The 18,177-nt window shown below is 37.9% G+C and overlaps 1 protein-coding gene across 2 annotated transcripts in view; it reads right to left on the bottom strand.

The window, feature by feature from the left end:
* The window catches only part of WDR11 (WD repeat domain 11), a 48,329-nt gene extending 33,215 nt beyond the window's left edge, over positions 1 to 15,114 (bottom strand). Inside the window, exons 1-9 of one of the 2 annotated variants that reach the window (XM_015235884.3) lie at positions 14,967 to 15,114; positions 13,862 to 13,973; positions 8,883 to 9,036; positions 7,727 to 7,900; positions 5,483 to 5,669; positions 3,154 to 3,319; positions 2,618 to 2,732; positions 1,556 to 1,763; positions 1,178 to 1,281 (exon numbers count right to left, since the gene is read on the bottom strand). In XM_015235884.3, coding sequence (XP_015091370.1) covers positions 1,178 to 1,281; positions 1,556 to 1,763; positions 2,618 to 2,732; positions 3,154 to 3,319; positions 5,483 to 5,669; positions 7,727 to 7,900; positions 8,883 to 9,036; positions 13,862 to 13,973; positions 14,967 to 15,052 — 1,306 coding nt within the window. In that variant the 5' untranslated portion in view covers positions 15,053 to 15,114. The remainder of the gene's footprint in view (positions 1 to 1,177; positions 1,282 to 1,555; positions 1,764 to 2,617; positions 2,733 to 3,153; positions 3,320 to 5,482; positions 5,670 to 7,726; positions 7,901 to 8,882; positions 9,037 to 13,861; positions 13,974 to 14,966) is intronic. The other variant, XM_006200151.4, reaches the window with a different exon arrangement.
* Between the last annotated feature and the right edge of the window lie 3,063 nt (positions 15,115 to 18,177).

Genomic DNA, 18,177 nt, shown 5'->3' with positions numbered 1-18,177 from the left:
AAGCACCCAATAAGTGTCATCTTGGATTAAGGAGATTAATAAGGTAATGCTCCTTCTAGTATATCATTTATCTAGCATTTAAACAGAAAAATCTAGCAAGTAATATCCATTTTCAATTACATTATGGAAGAACAAATATTGATAAAGAAAATCCTATATAAACCACTAGCCACAATTTCACAAAAATTAGACATCAGCATTGCTTAGCATATTTACAATTTCTAGTGTAATATTTGAAACAAACAATCCTCTTTCTTCCTTGCATATGTATTGGCCCTATAATAATTAAATAACTTTGAAGCAACATTTTATCTGCAAATAAATATTTGTTGAAAGTAAGAATTCCCAACATGAAAATAAGAAAATGTATACCAAAAAGTTAAAAGCAGGGGGAGGGTATAGCTTCGTGGTAGAACGCATGCTTAGCATGCACGAGGTCCTGGGTTGAATCCTCAGTATTGCCATTTAAAAAACAAATAAATATACCTAATTACCTCCCCCCAGCAAAAAAAAAAAACCTCTAAAAAGTTAAAATGATTTTTTTTCTAACACTGCCCAGTTACTTTATTCCTTCAACAAATATTTATTCCACATCTAGAATGTGCAAGGCCCTGTGCAGAGCACTGGGGATGCAAAGTGGAATCAAGCACTGGCCCACCCTTGGTGGAGCTTATAATCTACTGGAGGAAACAGACAAGTAAACTAACAAGTGCAATCAGCTGACAACTATTAGGAGCCACCTAAATCAGGCTGGGAGAGGAAAGAAAGCAACACCTGAGCCAAACTTTAAATCAGGAGTACCAGAAAGGGGGAGAGAGGAAGCGTGTTTAACTCTGCGCTGACGGACCAGCGAGCACAGAGGCCCGAGGAGGTACCGCACGGTCCAGCCAGGGCTACAGGCAGCATCCGGATGCCTCACACCATCTCTTTCATTTGGATCAGAGTCTCTCACGAAAGACGACTTTCTAATTCCAACACTACAAGGCCAGTCTATCCTGCTTCAGGTAGTTATGCTTAAATATTTTATACCCCTCTGATTTATTCAGGAAAGAATGAGTCTACATTTTAGTCTGAAGTATTAACTTTGACTTTGTAACAGCTGCAGTCACTGACTCTATTAATTTTGCCCTTCAAAAACTGTACCTAACATGAAAGAGGAAAAAAAAAAGCAGCTTACCGATCATATTATCTAAGGAGAGGTCTGGGAGTTTATTTTGTAGCACTCCTACAGGAATTCCACAGAAAGACACCGGTGAATATAAAGGTGACACGCCCGAACTACTGCAAAGACATAATCAGATGATTCTTAAGTATTTAAAACCTGCATCACATGTAACAACTCAAACAAACTGATTTCAAATCATGGTATTCTATCTGTTTTTACAGTATTCATGAATCTAACCCATAAGTCAGGTTTATATAACTCCCTAATAATCTAAATCACTTATTTTTTTTTTTTACAGAGAAAAAAGGCCCTGCTATTTTTGTATGATTCTGGTAATCTAAAAAAACAGGAGGGAACAAAACAAAAAAGAAATCTCATTGATTCATTTACCTGTTCCGTGAATTTCGACTACAAACAGCAGACTTCAGTTCCCATATCATGACCCTGCCGTCGCTCACTACGAGGGCAGCTGCGTTCTCATTGACGGGACAGCACACCATACTGAAGGGACGGACGGTTTTTGTCACTCTGATTGCATCGCACTGGCTCCGCAGATCATAGGTAAGCTCCTGGACAGGATCTGGATCTGAAGAAAGTACTGTTTTCTTTTAAATATTAGAAAGCAACCATATCAATATCATTACTACTTACTTTAATTTAAACAAAACCTCAGCCAAAAAGGATACCATTCCTTCAGGAAGAAAAGGCTTGTCAGAAATGGCTTCCCTCTTCACAATTACTAACTTCTTCAGAATATAAAGATACTTCACTCAGAGACTGTCCACACCAAGGTTAATTTCCAAACTAACAACTACAATCAAAACAACTTAATATTTTTAAAACAAAGAAAATTTTTTGAAAAAAAGGATCAACAGTGATATATGATTAAAAAATGAACAGTGCACTTGTAGCCCATCATAATTTACAGTGGTCTACAAAAAGCCTGAAAATAACTGTACTTTACAGAAGATGTGAAAGTCACTGTCACCGTCACATAGTATACTGTTCCACAAAAACATTATTTCTATTCTCCAGGATGAGACTGAAACTGACAACTGAATGCCCTAGAGACCTATGAACCTATGTCACTTTACCACGGAGATCTCTAAAGCACAGGGGTCAAGAAGGTGTAATAATAAAGGTATACACAAGGTTGGACTTGTGCTAAAGAAACAGTCACAGAAGATAACATCTACTTGGCTCATGGATACAATCAAGAAGGGACTACAAAATCTTACTATCTTTGCTGCCTGTAGAAGGTACACTGTCATAACACCAAGAGATTAATCTTGGCCTTGCGCCTCTTTATGCCTCATGTTATAACCATACTCTACTTTCTTAAGGCAAGGATTATCATTAACTCCATGCTTTGGCTAGTATTTGCCTCATGAAATTTAATAAAATAATTCTGAAGAAAAATTCAATTAACATTGCTGTGAGATACAAACTCACCTGGTTCCTCATTTGAAGTGTTGAAAATACTACTGTAAGATCTTCGAACACGTAAGGTTATACAACCATTTTCATGTAGGCAAAATAAACCATCACGCTGAAAGCAGGGTATTACCTTCAAATAGATGATATGTTTGTTTTTAAAACCAATGAATTACAAAAGTATATACCGTGAGACTCATAAACTCAAATTCAGAGAATATGAGCAAAAAACAAAACACAAAAATACACATATAAACCCCTAGCTTTAAAATTTAGGAACCTTTTAAAAAAAATCCATCTATAATCCTAAAAAATTTGTCTTTATCCATGTAATTTAAATAGTTCAAAATGCAGCTCCAGATCAGTCAGAAGAATTTCCAGGGTTAAATCAAACCAATCAAAAGTGCAGAAAAATAAGGAATGTAAAATAACATTGTTAATCTTTAAATAAATATAAAAGAGAAACTGAAACTAAGGAATTTTGCAAGGTTATGGTTTTTCTCTGTATAATTCATCATCAACTGCTGGTGATATAATTTGTAAATTGTAGATACCTGCAGAAACGGAACTCCTGTTCGTTCTATTGCAATCACACCCACTGTTTGATTCACCTCAAGGTCAAGGATTAAAATCTCTCGAGGATAGAGCAGCAACATGTGATTCCTTTTGGAAGGCAGGTATGCCAACTGAAGGCAATCGTTGAGAGTTATGAATTCAGCACTGAAAAAAATAAACATTTACTTTAGGCATCAAGAGATGAGCCAGACTTTATTCGTATCAGAAAAAGCTAATAAAGGACTGAATTGTGTTCTTTCCACGTAATAACTATCAATGAGAATATACAACTGTTTCCCAAAATGACCAACATGGGCTAGCACCTAAAACTTAGATCTCCCCTTTGTGCCAAAATCCAAATTATGACAATCATATTGAATCGGTTGGATAGAAACATGTGTCTACATTCTTGAAAATTTAAAGTAAAGTAGTTGGAGTCTATGATACGGGATGGTAAGTGACAATGCTATAAGGCATTCATAAGATAGTTTTTCTTTTATTTTGTAACTAGAAGTACTAGACAGACTGCTGAAATGAAGCCTCAGGATTAAAACAAAGCATTTAGGGTAATTAAGACTAGGCAACTGCATCAGGAGTCATTTCATATTTGGGGCTTGGGCAAGTCACTTCCTCTACTCTGCCTTCATTCACTTTCAAGCTGTCTTAAATCTTTTTTGAAACAAAGTCAAGAATTTTATTCACCACAGCATTTTCTTCTGCGTAAATAAAAGATAAAACAATATGATTGTAAAGACTGTTAGAGTCTCAAAAATCATCTTAGAAATTTGTGATTGTTGTGTATATTTAAACACAACCTTACATTTATTTTATAATAAATTTATATTATATTAAATATATTTCAATAGGAATAGGTATATAATTATGTACCATTTTCTTTATACATAATAATCTTATTAAAAGGTTTTGAAATTTAAAATAAAGTTAGAGGACTAGAGAGACAGATGTGGATTGCATTAAAATCCTGGCTCTGAATTTCCTAGTTGGGTGACCTGAAGTAACATATTTAAAACAATGTGAGACTCAGTTTCTCATTCATAATATGGGCATAATACTACTGCCCAGGACTGTAGTAAGATTATATGTAACAATGTATGTGAAAGCACTCAGAGCAGATCTATTCAAAGGGATAAATAAGGCATTTCCCCAATATCAAGATGAACACATGATTCACATGAGAGAAAATATAAAATATATACATCATAACTTATAAAACTATGCAGACTACAAAATAATTATGATGCAGAATCAATGAAAAATAAATAAAAAGTTCTCAAGATATTTAAGGAGTAATCTTAAATTATTTTGGCACAGGGTGGGGGATAAATTAGTGAGCCTAACCAGCCTATGGTTTAATATATAAAAAATGATATTGACATATAAATTCAGAATGTATCTGTAGAGCAATTTGTATATTAACATATATTTTGCAGGTAATTACCCATGAAGTCTAGATAGAATAATCTTAGCATATTAAAAATAAAGGCTTTTTTTAAGTGAATGGCAAAAAACTGCCAAAGCAATAAAAATATAAGAGCAATCATAGTACTAGGAAAAAGAAATCTATTTTTAATACATAAAATTAGTTCCTTACAATAAAATTTCATTCAGTCGCAATTTCTGAAATAAACAATAATAGCTAGCATTTACCAAAAGAATGATTACTAAGTTATCAGACACTATGTCAAGTACTTAAGTTATTTTATCTATTAATCCTTACAACAACCCTTGTAATCCTTTAAAACACTATTTCAGAGATTGGGAGACTAAAATTTGAGCAAGATTAAAGCACATTCTGAGTCACATAGCTACAACTTCCCCTCAAATCCCGGCCCTTAACCAGCATGGGAAACATCTTTACATGCGTAAGAAAAATACCTGTATTTTACTGGCTAATGAGATCACACAGCATTTAAGTCAAGAAAACGTATTTAAAATAAAAATCCAGCTTTTGTCCCCCAGTTTTTAATGTATTCAGTGACCACAATTTTAGAATCTTTATCTCATTTTCAGAAGTAAAAAATCAAAAGTCAAAATTTTTCATCTATAAAAATCAATGGGGGTATTTATCACATTACTGGAAACAAAGGAATCATGTTAAATGCTGAATCTTTTCTTAGGGGAAGAAACTAAAAATCATTTTTCTCTTATAAATTCAAAATTAGAAACAAGAAAGGGTGACGTAAGAAGGAAAATCAATCTTCGCACATCTCCAGAAATGAGGCTTTCATGAATAGACGATTAAATAGATAAATACTGAGTAAAATAAATGAATGCTGCTGTTAGTTTTATTTCACACTTGCAACTTACCTAGGTTTCTCTTGAGTGATTAAGATTTTCACTTTATTAAGAGCCTTCTTGGCCCCTGTGGCTGCAGCCAGCTTGCTGTGAGCTGGGCTGGAGTGTGGGCTGGATATGTAAACTTTTTTCCCGGGGCCTGAGGGAGGCTTGGATGGAGAGAAATCTGAGATGAACACAATGCCCTCGCTGGTGAGCACTGTGTAGAGAGAAGCAAAACTCTGATTAAACTTTAATCAAGCTTAGCGTAGAGTTTTATCCCAGTATAATTTTGAGAGCAGAGTAATGATCATTTTAATAATATAGAACTGGCAGTGTTATGCAGTCATAACATAACGGGGATGTTCTCCAAGTTAAAGTGAAACAGGTGGTCCATTACAATTCCTCAGAGGCCTCCAAGCTCAGCATTCCAAATTAATGTTTTATATTAAAAAGATACCAGAAGGTTACTGGCAGAAAGAACAAATGTTTGTTCTTCCAATAAATTCAGTGCACGGACTTTCATTAAAAATCTTTCCTCATTATATCCCACAACTGCAAAATCCAAAGGCTTTCAGAATGTAAAATTCACAGAAGAAAAAAAAATCCCAGATATAAGAGGCTCTGAACACCACACTTGGCAAGTTCAAATATATGACTTGATGATACTGATTTTTTATCATTATCATGAGCTACTCAGTCTCAATGGATTTCCTTTTTCCTCTTGAGTATCAAATTGAACCTCAGGATTTGTAAAGAGTGCTCTTTTTCTCTTTATATCTAAGTAAAGGTAAAGTGCCAACAGTGGTTTACTAAGTACAGGAAACAGAAATATTCAAGGAGGCAGCACCACATTTAGCACTACAAATTACGCCTTTTTATGACTGGAAAAATAATCCCCCTCAAAACTGGGACTGACAAATGCTAACACATATCTGATCATAAAAAATCTTATCTACCCTGGCTCCTGGCAATTAACGAGGCTGCTTTAAACACAGAGAACAAAGTATTCAAGAACTATGACAACCCCAGAACATTCAATGAGCAAATCAAAGATGTTAGGTTAACTGATGCTTTGAAACATGCAGTGCTTTCATCAACCAAATTATAGAGATGCAGTAAGTTAGCCTGAAGCCTTGTCTCCTTTTCAGGTTACAGAAGTCATCCTTCAAGTTCCTAGTCCTCCTACTTCTGTGATGTCCTCACCCCCTGACTCTGCCACAAAGCCAACTGCAATTATTTATACAGCTGTGTTTCCCACTGTAATTTCCACTTGTCTGCCCTTCTCTCTCTCCATCAACACACACATACACACAAGCCTCAATAAATGTTGGTGGGTACAAGTTAGAATTCTTGAGTCATTCAAATCCAGGGGAAACATTCTTTACCATAGTTAATTCCCTTACCTCTTTCAAATTTTGATCAAATATCAAAATGACCACTTCATCTAATGCAGCAACCTGCCTGCTCCCATCCCCTTCATCTTATTTTAGTTTTTTATAGCACTTATAACCTCTTAATATGTTGTAATGTATTAATTCATTATGTACATAGTTTACCACCTGACTCCCACTCTCTGGAACGCAAATTTTATGAAGGCAGGAATTCTTATGTGGGTTCACTGTACTCCAGGTTCCCAGAATACACCTGACTAGTAATAGCTCAAGAAGTATCTGTTGGATAACTGAATGGAAATATTTTCTAAATAATTTAGTCACAAAAATAATCTGTCTAAAATCTAACTTTTAGATCAGTAGCTCAAACATCAAAAGCACACTGACAAAAGAGCCTCTGCAAGAAAAAAAACCCCTTGGGCCGAGTCTGTTCCTGACATGCATCTGTTTATGGCACTCAAAATGCACGGCATGGGTTAGAACAATTTTTTTTTTAAAGGAAGAAATAAATTTGGCCACAGACTCAATGAAACCCTTGACACAGGTTCTTTCGATGTTTCTAGAAGAAAATTTAATTAAGTCTGAGTTAGAATAACACAGCAATTCTCTCTGACTAATCTGATTCTATGCACAAGTTCCACACAGTGAAGGTCTAGCTTGACAATTTAAATTTCTAACCATCAGCATACCTGCAAATGCTGTGGGTTATGATTTAGTATCTGTAGTAGGAGCTGAAGATATATGGACAAGCTGTGCATCTCCACTGTGCTCAGTCATTTTAACAGCACAGCTGTACAATGGGAGTGTGTGCATGTCCCAAGTACACAGCATTAACCACATTACAAATACCTCAATTCATTTTCCCCAAGAAACCAGTACTCACAAGTTAAATGTGAGGGATCGAAAGGGTCAAAAGAGAAAGAAAGAATGTTATCTGCATAGCTCTTCTTCCAGAGTTTGGTGCCAGTATCTGCATTCCAGAGCACAATGTAATTTGGCGGATGGATGGCAAGCAGTAAATCTCGGGAAGCATCTTGACTCCATAACCACTGAACATCTGTAAAGCCCAGAAAAACAAAGGCAACATTCAGAAATCGCCCACTTCAAAACACTAGGCCAATGTGTCCTTGATATCTAATTGTTTTTGTGTGGGTGTGCTTTTTGGCTTTTTTTTTTTACATAATTCTTAAAATCTTAACTCCACCCTGCTCTTCAATGTTGCATATATGAGTACACGTATTAAGAGGAAAAGATAATTTTATATAAAAATTAGCTGTCTGGACATTAGAATCTCGAGGTCAAAATTTCCAAGTAATCTGAAATAGTACTTCAAAGAAAAAAAAAGGCAATTTACACTATTCATTAATTAAAACTTTATGTCAAAGATTGTCCTAGCCAAGATCAATGTCAGACTCTCTGAATGTTTTTGTGGAATTAGAGACTTTATAGAATTTCCTGTCTGTTCACAACAAACAGGATGAAGATCTAGTTCAATAGTGTAGAAAGTACTCAATAAATGTTTTTTAAATAGTCATTTAAAAGATTCACTCAGTCGAGAGAACCACTCAGTCAAGGCCTAAAGTCTAAAGGGTCCAAGGAATACTGTGTTGATTATAGGTCAGTAACTCAGGCAGGCAAACAAACGATCTATACGGAAATGCGAATGCAACTGTGATTATCTCTATTAATGGAAAGTAAGTACTGAGGGTTAATTCAAAATAGCAGTTTGGCCAAGTTTACTTACATGCAGCTTAGATTTCCAAGACTGTTTACAGCAGCTTAATTTTTCTCATCATGCTCAACTGAGGGCAATGTTGAAATTAAAGCATTTTACCAAAGAACAAATCAACCAAGATTTGAGGAAATAGCCCAGAAGCGTGCTGATAAGGAACAGAAAGGCAGACCTGGATCAGCAGAACAGGCTAAACACAATCAAGAGATGGCTGGCAAGTGATGAAATGAAATGAAAGGGGGGAACGAGCCAAACGACTCTAACAGCAAGTGTACTAGCACAGACACTGAGCAGACAGACTCCTCACCCTGAATGGGCTTTGCGTGCTCCTGGATCTCACACTGAGCCACTCCTGCTGCCACATCCCAAATGATGATCTTTCCATTGACATCAGCAGAAGCTAAGCGCAAGGAATACGGCGAGCCAATGTTATGGTGATAATTTTCCCTGGCCCATTTAACCTAGTATCGAGAAGAAATCAAATCAAGTAAATACCTGCACTGGATGAATCTAAACATAATTTTCATAAAACATACAAAAATAGGAAACTAGCTTCCATCTTGAAAGTCAGGCATTTTTATTATTTGTATTTTTTAAGAGTTGTAACTAAAATATTTTTGAAAACATCATAATGTTCCTTTAGAATATGAAAAATGAGGCACAGCTTTAATACTGCAGGAAGTTCAGATAAAACTCCAGAATACCATTTTCTAAAATGGTATGATCATTGAGATACCACTTGATCATAGTAATGACCATAAAATCTAATTCTGACACAACATCTTAAATCCTAAACTGCTAAGCAGAACTTTTTCTGCATCCTTTTCTTCTAATTTAAAGGAGACAACTTAGAGCTACAAAAACCTTGCAAAGGGAAAAATAGGAGAAAACACAAGCAAACAAAAACTCTGGCTGTCCCTCTTTCATAAAACTGGAAATAAATGTTAACAGCTTTTTTTCTCTAAAAAAACAAATCTATGCATTATGCTTCTAGCAACATCATTAAGAATAGTTTTTTTAAAAAAATAATAAACACAAGAATCCCAGCATGAATCAGGTTAATTCCTCAGCATCAATCGCTGACACAGTAAGGGATAAAACACAGTCCTCACCCTGAGCCAAGGCCTCCCCTGGCCACTTTCCTGGCCACCACCTCTCTTCTCCTCGAGCTCAGCATCCTACTTGCTTACTTCAAAGCATCTTCCACACAACACTTTGTAATCACTTTACTTATTTTCTTTTGACCCACCACCAACCAATGAACTGTAAGCTCCACAGGGCAGGATCACGTGGTCCTTGTTCACATTTCTACTCCTAGACCTTAACACAGTGCTGCACACAGCTGGTGCTCAACAAGTATGTGTTTAGTAAATGAACTGAAGCCACAGATTCTTCAAACAGATACATATGTAAACATATGTACACACACACGAGTATATATAAGTAAACACACTCAAAAAAAAAAATCGCTATGTTAAGGAAGCATTTCCAATAGTGTTCATGAAAAAGATGGAAACAAAAAGTTTTCCAAACTTCAATCTTAATAAGCCTTAAGTTTAAAAGATTCACTCAGTCAAGAACTTTTTTAATGAAATGTGTCTATGCATATGCGTATGTATATATGTCTGTGTGTGTATATATATTTACTTTACATATGTGAGAATATATGCATACCGTCGCTCCCCATTATTTGCAGACTCTGTATTTGTGAATTTGTCTACTCACTAAAATTTGTTTGTGATTTTATTTGAGAAATCAATGTTTGCAGTGCTTCTGCAGTCATTCATGGACACGTGCAAAGTGGTGAAAAATGTGAGTCCCTCAGCATACAAGTGCATTCCAGATGTGGGTGAGCGAGGCAATCTTGCTTCAGTTCTCATCATTTTTCAAGGTATTTAGTTAGTACCACACTTTCTGAATTTTTATGCTTCTTGCTGATGACTTCACTGTTTACAGTGGTCCCCAAGCACAGGGCTGAAGTGCTGCCTCGTGTTCCTAAGTGCAAGAAGTTGTGATGCATCCTTCAGAAAAAAACATGTGAAGTGAGCTCTGTTCAGACATGAGTTACAGTGCTGTCAGCCATGAGTTCAATGACGATGAATCAGTAATGCATATTAAACAAGATGTCTGTTAACAGACACACATATAAAACAAGATTATGTACCAATCAGTTGATGAAAATATTGTGACTAGAGGCTCACAGGAACATAACCATGTATTTCCCCGAGGGGCAGTCAATGTTGAAGTATTCGCTAATCAGTGTTTGCAACAACTTTACAGAATAAAACCACCACAGGTAAGAATTACTGGGGTGTGTGTGTGTGTGTGTGTGTATTTATACATACGTATATGAACACAGTACTTGAATTCTATTTTTGTAAACCTCAAGCACTGTATATATTAAAAAAAAATCACCTACACACAGCATAATCAAACTGCTGAAAATCACAGGTAAGGAGACAATCTCAAAGGCAGCCAGATGAGAAAAGATACACTACATACAGAGAAACAAAGGCAAAAATTTCTCATCAAAAGTTACCCAACCTGGAGGATAGCTGAGTGATATCTTTAAAGTACTACAAGGAGAAAAAAACTGGTGAAATACTTTCTCAGACAAATAAAAGCTGAGAGAATCACCCAATATCAGACACGGGCCTTAAAGACTTGAAGGAAATTCTTCAAGCAAAAGGAATATAACACCAGACTGAAACACAGATCTACACAAAGACATGTAAACGCCAAAAATGCCAAAAAGACAGAATGAAGGGGAGAGAAAATGTATTTTTCCCCCAAAATCCCTACAACCTAACATCAGATTTGACGGTGAAAGACTGAAAGCTTTCCTCCCAGGCTCAGGAACAAGGCAAGAACACCCCCCCTCCACTCCTATTCCCTGTAGTAGAGGGCCCAGTCAGTGCAACAGGACAAGAAGAAGAAAGAAAAGACATACACATTTTCAGTGAAAAACCCAAACTGTCACTATCTGTAGACACCATGATTGTCTATGTAACAAAAAGTCACCCAAATTACTAGATCCAATGAGTTTAGCAAGATCACAAGATATATTTTGTTATTAAAAAAAAAAACTATTTTTTCCTACTTCAAATTATATATAAAAATTAATTCACATGGATCTGGAACCTATCTGTAAGGGCTAAAATGGGACCATTCTTAGAAGAAAACAAAAATGTAAACCTCCTTGACACTGGGAAAAGCAATGGTTCTTGGATACAGCAACAAAAGAAAAAAAAAGTTATACTACATCAAAATTTAAAACTTTTGTGTTTCATAGAACACTATCAAAACAGTGAAAGATGACTCAGAATGAAAGAAAATATTTGTCAACCATGTATCTGATAAGAGACTTATATAGAATACACAAGAACTCTGACAACTCAATAATTTTAAGAAAATAATTTTAAAATGGGCAAAGGAATGAATAGACATTTCTCAAAGAAGATCTACAAATGGCCAATGAAAAGATGCTACACATCATTAACCATCAGGGAAATGCAAAACAAAACCACAGTGAGAACCACTTCATACCCACTATGATGGCTACAATCAAAGGGACATGTAATAACAAGCGTTGTTGAGGATGAGGAGAAACTGGAATCCTCATACATTGCTACAGGAATGTAAAATGGTGCAGCCTCTTTGGAGAACGGTCTGGCAGTTTCTCAAAAAGTTAAACACAGAGTACTGTCTGAGTCAGCAATTCTATTCCCAGGCATATACCCAAGAGAAATGAAAACATAGGTTCACACAAACTGTGCATAAATGTTCATAGCAGCATTATTTGTAATACCTAAAAAGCTGGAAATACCAAAATGTCAATAAATGTTGTATTTCATACAATGGAATATTATTCAGCAATAAAAAGGAACAGAGGACGGACATATGCTACAACAAGGATGAATCTAGAAAATATGCTAGGTGAAAGAAACCAGGCACAAAAGGCCACATATTGTACCACCTCGTTTATATGAAATTTCCAGAATAGACAAATCTACAGGACAGAAAGTAGATCAGTGCTTGCCTAGGGATGAAAGGCATGGGAAAAAGGGGTGGGGGGGTTGCAGGGTATTTTGGGGCTTATGAAACTCATTGTGGTGATGGCTACACAACTCTGAATAAACTAAAAACCACAGAATTGTATACTTTAAATGGTTGAATTTTTTGGTATGAATATCTCAATAAAGCTGTTAACAACAACAAAGACCCCAAATCTCTAGCTCTAATCATAACCTCTCCTAAAATTTCAGATCAGTATAATTCAGTTGCCCCAGACGTCTCACACTCTGCATGTTGAAACGTAAACTCACTGACTTCATACACACTCACCTTATCAAAGAAACACTGTCACCTGAGAAACTCTAGAGTCATTCTATTCTGACTCTTCCTTATAATTGTTGATTATAAAGATTTCAAGTTGACCTTTCAAACAGCTCCTAAATATGACTCCTTCACGCCTCCGCTTTATTCAGGCACTTAGAATTTCCTGCCAAAATCACTGCAAAAGTCTCCTAAATGACCCCATTGCCTTGTCTTGCCTTTTTCCAACAGATCCTCCACTACTGTCAGAGTGAGTTTTTCTAAAATGCAAATACGATCATATCAATCTCCTACTCAAAAATCCAAATTTCCACATAACCTGATAAAGCTTTCAGGGCAGGTGAATTTCTCGGACGGCCCTCTCATCACTCCTACGCATGTATCTCATCTTTTAGGCATCCTCACACCCTGCTTCCCTTTGTGTATATTCTCCCTCTTTCCTGCAGTGCTCCTCCCCGAATTTTTCACTTAGCCAGCTACTATTTACCAGTCCCTAAAATGAAAAGACGTCCATGACCCTCCTCCAATCCCTACAATTAGGTGATCTGTAGCTCCTCTGCCTTCCCAGTGCACACTTCGCAAGTCTCACTTTTAACACACTGTGTTTGTTTTCTTTTCTTTCCTCCTCACTAGAAAATGAATTGCTTGAGGGCTTTCATCTCTATACCCTTGGCACATGTCAGGTGCTCAACATTAATGAATGAGTGAGTAGTCCAATATGTGGTAAGATTAGTGTTTTCCATCAGTCTTAAAACGACCTAAGAACTAGCGTTTAACAGCTCATCCTGATGTGACATTAAGTGATATATATGGAAATACTAGTCTGCCCCAAATAAATTATCATATTTAGAACCTATTCAACATTTGTCCATATGACTTAATGAGATTCTAGTGATACCTAAAACTTTAGAATAGACAATATGTAACAGGTCAAAGGGGGATCTGACTTACCTTGACAACATCAGCTTTATGTTTTTCTAAAACTTGAAGAGTTTGAGCAGTACTGGAATCAATCACTACCACAAGCGAATGACATCCATAAGCAATTAAACCTTGCCAGCCCCTAACAAAACAGTGTTAAAATTTAAGTAAAAAAACAAAGCAAAACAACTTCTCTCTCAACAAGAGCCACCCTAAATAAGTGATAAATCTAACCGATATGCACCAACATTTAGTACAATTATTATTTAAGACCAAAGGCCAGTAATTTACATTGTACCATTTAAACAAAAGGTCTAGCTAAGCTTAAAAAAAGCTTTTTGAAATTCATTTTTCTTTTGGAGATACATATATATAAATGTATATATACTGAGAGATATGCATGTCGAGCCGTGAAGATGTATAAAGCAACTCAGGTCGACTATTTGCCTTTGAGAGCACACGTCTCCTTGTCTCACTCAACTCTGAATACTGAGCATCCACAAAGTGCCTGGGATCATGAGCCAGAGTATCTGTGATTAGCCCGTCCTTCCAACCAGGCAAAAAGAGACACACTGAACAAGAGGTTTCAGTTCTCTTGCCAACATTCCCAGCAGACAAAGCTACAGAATTTTGCTTCTTACCTATTATTAACTTTCAGAGCTGCAGTGTCATTTTATAGTGAAAGGAGAAAGGTGAAATGAAGGGTCAGTGAGAGCACAGGCGCCTGGCATAGGGTCTGGCACATTGGTGAATGGAGGTAAGAAACAGGGATGAAAGAGGAAACAGAATGGGGAAGAGAACGTAGTCAGGGGAACTGGCGAGGGGAAGAAGCCCCGAGACTGGAGGAGAGGTGAAGAAAAGGGAATGGGATGGTGAGGAAGGAGGTGCGGGGGAAAGCGAAGCAGAGATGGGAGAACGAAGGTAAATATAATCACACAGGGCAAGTTCCCACATCGCATTTACTACTTTCACAGCAACAACAAAAATTCAGCATTAAAATGAACATCTCTAAATGTGAAGGCGGCACCCAGTCTCGGCGAGGCCAACCTAAGCAGTGGGTGAAACCTCTTGTTCTTTCCCCTTCCCCTCACAAACTCTGGCCGAGCCTGGCGGCCTCAAAGCCCGGCGCCCTCACCAGTCCACCGCCGCCTTGTTGTGGGCGTTGAGGGCCCCAGTGAGGGTGCGCGCCGACACCTTAAAATTCACCATATAGGGAAACATCGCCGCGGCTAAACCCGGCCCTCGGCTCCGACCCGCAACCAGGAAGCGGCCGCCGCTGCGCTTCCGTTCCAAACAGTCCGAGTGGCTCCGCGGGCGCCGCACTTTGGTTCCGCCGAGTCAGAGGTTCCGCTGCCCCCGGATTCCTGCACCGTCACATTCCGAACACGCCTGTGTTCCGCCTGAGTCAGGGTTCCGCTACGGTGCTGGTTCTGCAGCTCTGTGTAGGACCGGGTTGCGCCTTGAAGGAGGTGGTTCTGCCTCCAGTTACGCTTGTCCTCTTCAGATTGGGACTGCTTGGACCTCTGTGCCATGCTGGAAAAGGAGAAAAGCAAGGGCTAAAAATTCCAACTAGCCTTTCTGCCTTGGATCGGTTAACTTAGGGCAAATCCCAATGTCAGGCACTGTTGTGGGCGTCGGGGGTGTTGTGATGAAGAAGGCACAAAGTCTCCGTCCTCGTGGAGCTTAGAGAATAAATGAATGAACGGGATTAATTGGATGAATGGAGACAGGGAATGAGATGACTAGCCAGAATATTAAATTTTTTTAATTTGGAGAAAATTCCATTTCTGGTCTTGGAAAGACTTTTTTAAAGTAGTATTACTCCTGAGGCCAAGTGCCGCTTTACCTGTTTGCTTGTTGGAGTAGCTTTCATTTTTCAGTATCTCCTCTGCTGCTCTCCTTCAAGTCAGACTCAATCCCTCCCTCCTCTGTGCTTCACACTTTGTTAATCCTTTACTATAGCACTTGACGCAATGATTTCTTTACAACAATGATTTTTGCATACGTCTGTTTCTCCCCCAAAACACTATTAGTTCCTTGATCAACGAAAGGGACACAATAATGGTCATTTTGTCATCACAGGTCTTTGTGCTCACCTTATCACTCCTATAAAACAGCTTTCTCAAAGATTAACTCCAATAGCCTTTTACTTGTTAAAGTTAATGAACACGTTTTGGCTTTTAGTTGTTCTCTGGCATCTACACACTGTGGCTGTTTCCCTCCCCTTCCCTTGCTCTCTTACCTTCCCTGCCCCTCACCATTCCCTATTGATGATGCTTTTGGGGCTACGAGAGATGCCCGTAACCAGAGATCTAAATGTATCACTCTCTCCCTTATTAAAAATTATTGATGTCTTTTGTGACAGAGGTTGCTAATCGGTTCCCCAAATTCATTCTCTCCTTCTTTCATGGAAACATAACCACAATTTGTTTCTGGACACGTTATCACTCCATTGAATGAATAAGTGTATCACAGCTTCCCTTACAACTAGGTCAGGCCACAATGCTAAATTCTGGCCAATGAGGTGTAAATGGAAGTGTTGTGTAGTGACCTCTGAGAAATCACTCTTCCGTGCTGTTCTTCTGTGCTATTTCAATATTTATACACTATGTTATTGTTATCTGCAGATATGTTTGTCTAGCAGGGGAGATAAACACATTTATAGGCAACTGTGATATTGGGGAATAAATACACTCAGATTTGCAACAAAATTCCTCCCATTCTGCAGGTAGCAGTGTGAATTTTGAACCCCTTGGCTGAATAAATATACCCAATCAAGTCAAAGAATTAAGTGGTTTAATTGCCAAACTCAAATAGACAGTAGTGGCCTGGTTGTGACCTGATTTTGGCAAGGAGCAGGAATATAATTCTGGTACTAAAACATTGTGTATAAGGACAGGGTACATGCCTAGGAATAATGAAATTATTAGTCAAAGGGAAAATTTATGAATTTTTTGAAATTTAATTTGCATATTTTACTATTTGTGTAGCTTTTATTTGTATTTTTGTTTTAATTTATTTCACTCGATGTGGCAGATAATCGGCAACTTCAGGCACATTATTAGTCCTGCTCAATTCCTGACCTTCACACTTGTCCAAATGTCTCCTGGCATGAAGTGCATCTATGTGCACAGGTCAGTGGATCCATGCACTGTATGTGATCCTTTAAATATTTTTTAAAATGCACTTCTGTTACCAATACGGGGTATCATTTGTTGGGGATTTAACCATATGCTAGGCAATGAGCTAAGGACTTTCCATGTGAGCTAAGCCTTTTCCATTCTTTAATCTTCACACTGGATTTCCTTATTCTGGTCCTAGGGGGTCATGGAAGGTTAGCATCAGTAATAGAAGGGCATTTGTTGTGACTTTGGGCAGGTTACTTGCATTCATTAAGCTCCTTTTCTCCCTCTATTATTTAAAGGGAGGGAAGTAACTATCCTTGGATGATTGAAAGCATTGCATTAGGTAATATATTAAAAGAGCCTAACCTGGCACTTAAGCACCTTATAATTTACTGACAGAGCTGGGACATAAATCTAGGCCTTTTGTTTTTATTGACAACACTGGCCCCTCTACATTATATTACCTTGAATCTGAAGAAAGATCTTCCCTCTCTAAGGTGCATCCTGCAAGAGAAGTAATGAGGATTTGGGTAAAAGTGGAGTTGAGCTTGCTATGTCACCAGGTTAACAAAACCACAGCGACCAGCTTTAAAACCTGGGCTTTAAAGGATCATGACAGTGAACACATTGGGTAGGGTTTGGGAAATTGCAGTCCTGGATGGACCGTGATGACCTTGGAGGGGATAACTCGGTGCTTTCTAAAAGGCCAGGCTGTCCTCACACATAGCCAAGGACACAGGCTGCTGGGGCTGCCAGGCAGGCCCCAACCTGTGCTCTATTGGCCATTCTGCGCTCGCATCATGCTTTTGTGAGCAGATGCTGTTTGGAGCTCGCATCCCATGGCCTCAGGGGTCAGCTTTTAAAGGAGAGGGGCTGCAGCTTGTGTATATTTCAGGATAACAATGCCTCTTGTCTCTTCCAGGCCTAGCTCCCCTGAGCCTCCCTTCTCAGGCTGTGTGTTCAGTCAAACTCTTCTCCTGAAAAGTGCTCACTCAGCCTCCCGCTAACTCTAGCATCAGTACTTACCAAGACATTTACTGCATTTGTTAGATTAATTTCCTTATAACATTGGTAATTTAGATTGGTCAGTTCTGTCTTATTTAAACAAAAACATCTGAATTCCAAACCAACCCTGTTTTGCCAGTAGTGAGTATCGCCAATCCCATGTTCTGGAGGAAGGAACTCAACCTCAGAAATGAGAAGTGACTTAACCTAGATCAT

This window comes from Vicugna pacos, chromosome 11, assembly GCF_048564905.1.
Source record: "Vicugna pacos chromosome 11, VicPac4, whole genome shotgun sequence".
NCBI classification, from domain to species: Eukaryota; Metazoa; Chordata; class Mammalia; order Artiodactyla; family Camelidae; genus Vicugna; species Vicugna pacos.
This window is presented reverse-complemented; position numbering and strand designations above follow the sequence as displayed.